General features: G+C 47.8%; 1 protein-coding gene across 1 annotated transcript in view; it reads right to left on the bottom strand.

Annotated features, from left to right (window-relative positions):
• Positions 1-359: 359 nt before the first annotated feature.
• The window catches only part of LOC132764966 (trypsin-3-like), a 9,423-nt gene continuing 7,557 nt past the window's right edge, over positions 360-2,225 (bottom strand). The window contains exons 5-6 of the mRNA XM_067472917.1: positions 1,919-2,179; positions 360-570 (exon numbers count right to left, since the gene is read on the bottom strand). Of these exons, the coding sequence (XP_067329018.1) occupies positions 421-570; positions 1,919-2,179 (411 nt within the window). The 3' untranslated portion in view covers positions 360-420. The remainder of the gene's footprint in view (positions 571-1,918; positions 2,180-2,225) is intronic.

The raw sequence follows: 2,225 nt of genomic DNA, 5'->3' as shown, positions 1-2,225 counted from the left end.
ATCCATCTATCCATCCACCCATCTATTCATCCATCAACCCATTGATCCATCCATCCATCCACCCATCTATCTTTCTATCCATCCATCCATCCATCCATCTATCCATCTATCAATCTATCCATCCATCCATCCATCCATCCATCCATCCATCCATCCATCTATCCATCCATCCATTCATCCATCTATCCATCCACCCACCCATCTATTCTTCTATCCATCCATCCATCCAGCCATCTATCCATCCACCCATCCACCCATCTATCTATCCCTCCCTCCATCTCCTTTCTTCCTCTCTCTCTCCCTATGCATGCATCCATCCTTCCATCACTCACAACCCAAATGCAGCACGATGTTCCTCCTTCTTGTTGGGAAACCTTTATTTTCTTACTCGGCACTTGCAACCCGGAGTTCACCGGGCACTTAATTCTCAAGAAGGACCTTGTAGATCCACTTCTGGAACCCGGCCACGGCGGTGTAGACCCCTGGGAAGCGGGGCGTGGCGCAGCTGTGGCCCCAGGAGACGATGCCCAGGACGCGGCCCTCACACACCAGCGGGCCTCCCGAGTCACCCTGCAGGCAAGAGTAATAGCAATAATAATGGAGAATAATGATGTTGGTGATGGATTCTCCTTCCCTGGAGGTTTCTTAGCAGAGGTTGGATGGCTATCTGTTGGGAGGGCTTGGATGGTGCCTTCTTCTGTGGGAGAAAGGGGTTGGACTGGATGGCCTTTGGGGTTCTTTTCCATCCATCCATCTATATATTCTATTTATTGACCATCTACCTATCTGTTCTATTTATCTGTCTATCTCTCTCTCTCTATCCCTCCATCTATCTATCTACCTTTCTTTCTCTTTCTCTCTACCTACCTCTCTACCTGATTATCCATCCATCCATCCATCTATTCTATATATTGACCATCTATCTATCTATCAGTTCTATTTATCTGTCTAGCTATCTCTCTCTCCCTCCCTCCCTCCATCTATCTATCTGCTTTTTTTTCTTTCTCTCTACCTCTCTAGCTATCTCTCTCTCTCCCTACTTTTCTTTCTCTTTCTCTCTTTAACTATCTATCTACCTACCTCTTTACCTCTCTATATCTATCTATCTATCTATCTATCTATCTATCTAACTATCTAGCTTATTGGCCACCACTCCCTCCCTCTCTCTCTCTCTCTCTATCTTTCTATTCTATTTGTCAGCCACCTTTCTCTCTCTATCTACTTTCTACCTACTACTCTACCTCACTATCCTATCTATCTATCTATCTATCTATCTATCTATCTATCCTAACTATCTATCTATCCATCCATCCATCATCTCTACCATCTATCCATCCATTCATCCATCATCTCTACCATCTATCTATCTATCTATCTATCTATCTATCTATCTATCTATCTATCCATCCATCATCTCTACCATCTATCTATCTATCTATCTATCTATCTATCTATCCATCCATCCATCCATCCATCCATCCATCCATCATCTCTACCATCTATCTATCTATCTATCTATCTATCTATCTATCTATCCATCCATCCATCCATCCATCCATCCATCCATCATCTCTACCATCTATCTATCCATCCATCCATCCATCCATCCATCCATCATCTCTACCATCCATCCATCCATCCATCCATCCATCCATCCATCCATCCATCATCTCTACCATCTATCCATCCATCCATCATCTCTACCATCCATCCATCCATCCATCCATCCATCCATCCATCCATCCATCCATCCATCATCTCTACCATCTATCTATCTTAGGGATTTGGACTAAGAATAACAATAACAATGATGGTGGTGGACTCTGTGGGTGGCCACGTATGGGAAGGATGCCTTCTCGCCTGGGACGGGGTGGACCAGATGCCCTCTGGTTGCCCCCTCCCACCCACTCGGCCCTACCTGGCAGGCGTCTTTTCCTCCGGCGCTGAACCCAGCACAGAGCATGTCCTTGGTGATGGCCCCGGCGTAGGAGGCGTTGCACTTCCAGGCGGGCAGGACGGGTAGGTAGACACCGCGCAGGGTGTCGGAGGTGCGGCCGCCCACCGCCGAGGTGTGTCCCCATCCGGAGACCTGGCACAGGCGACCCTCCCTCACCGGGGAGCCTCGCTGGGGAAGGGGCACCACCGAGACGTACGGGCTGTAGGCCAAGGGGCGGCTCAGCTGTCGGGGACAACAACAAGGCCCAGGCATCATCATCATCATCATC

This window comes from Anolis sagrei, chromosome 13 (genome assembly GCF_037176765.1).
Source record: "Anolis sagrei isolate rAnoSag1 chromosome 13, rAnoSag1.mat, whole genome shotgun sequence".
In the NCBI taxonomy this organism is placed as follows: domain Eukaryota; kingdom Metazoa; phylum Chordata; class Lepidosauria; order Squamata; family Dactyloidae; genus Anolis; species Anolis sagrei.
The sequence above is the reverse complement of the archived record's forward strand: the minus strand, read 5'-3'. Positions and strand labels throughout refer to the sequence as shown.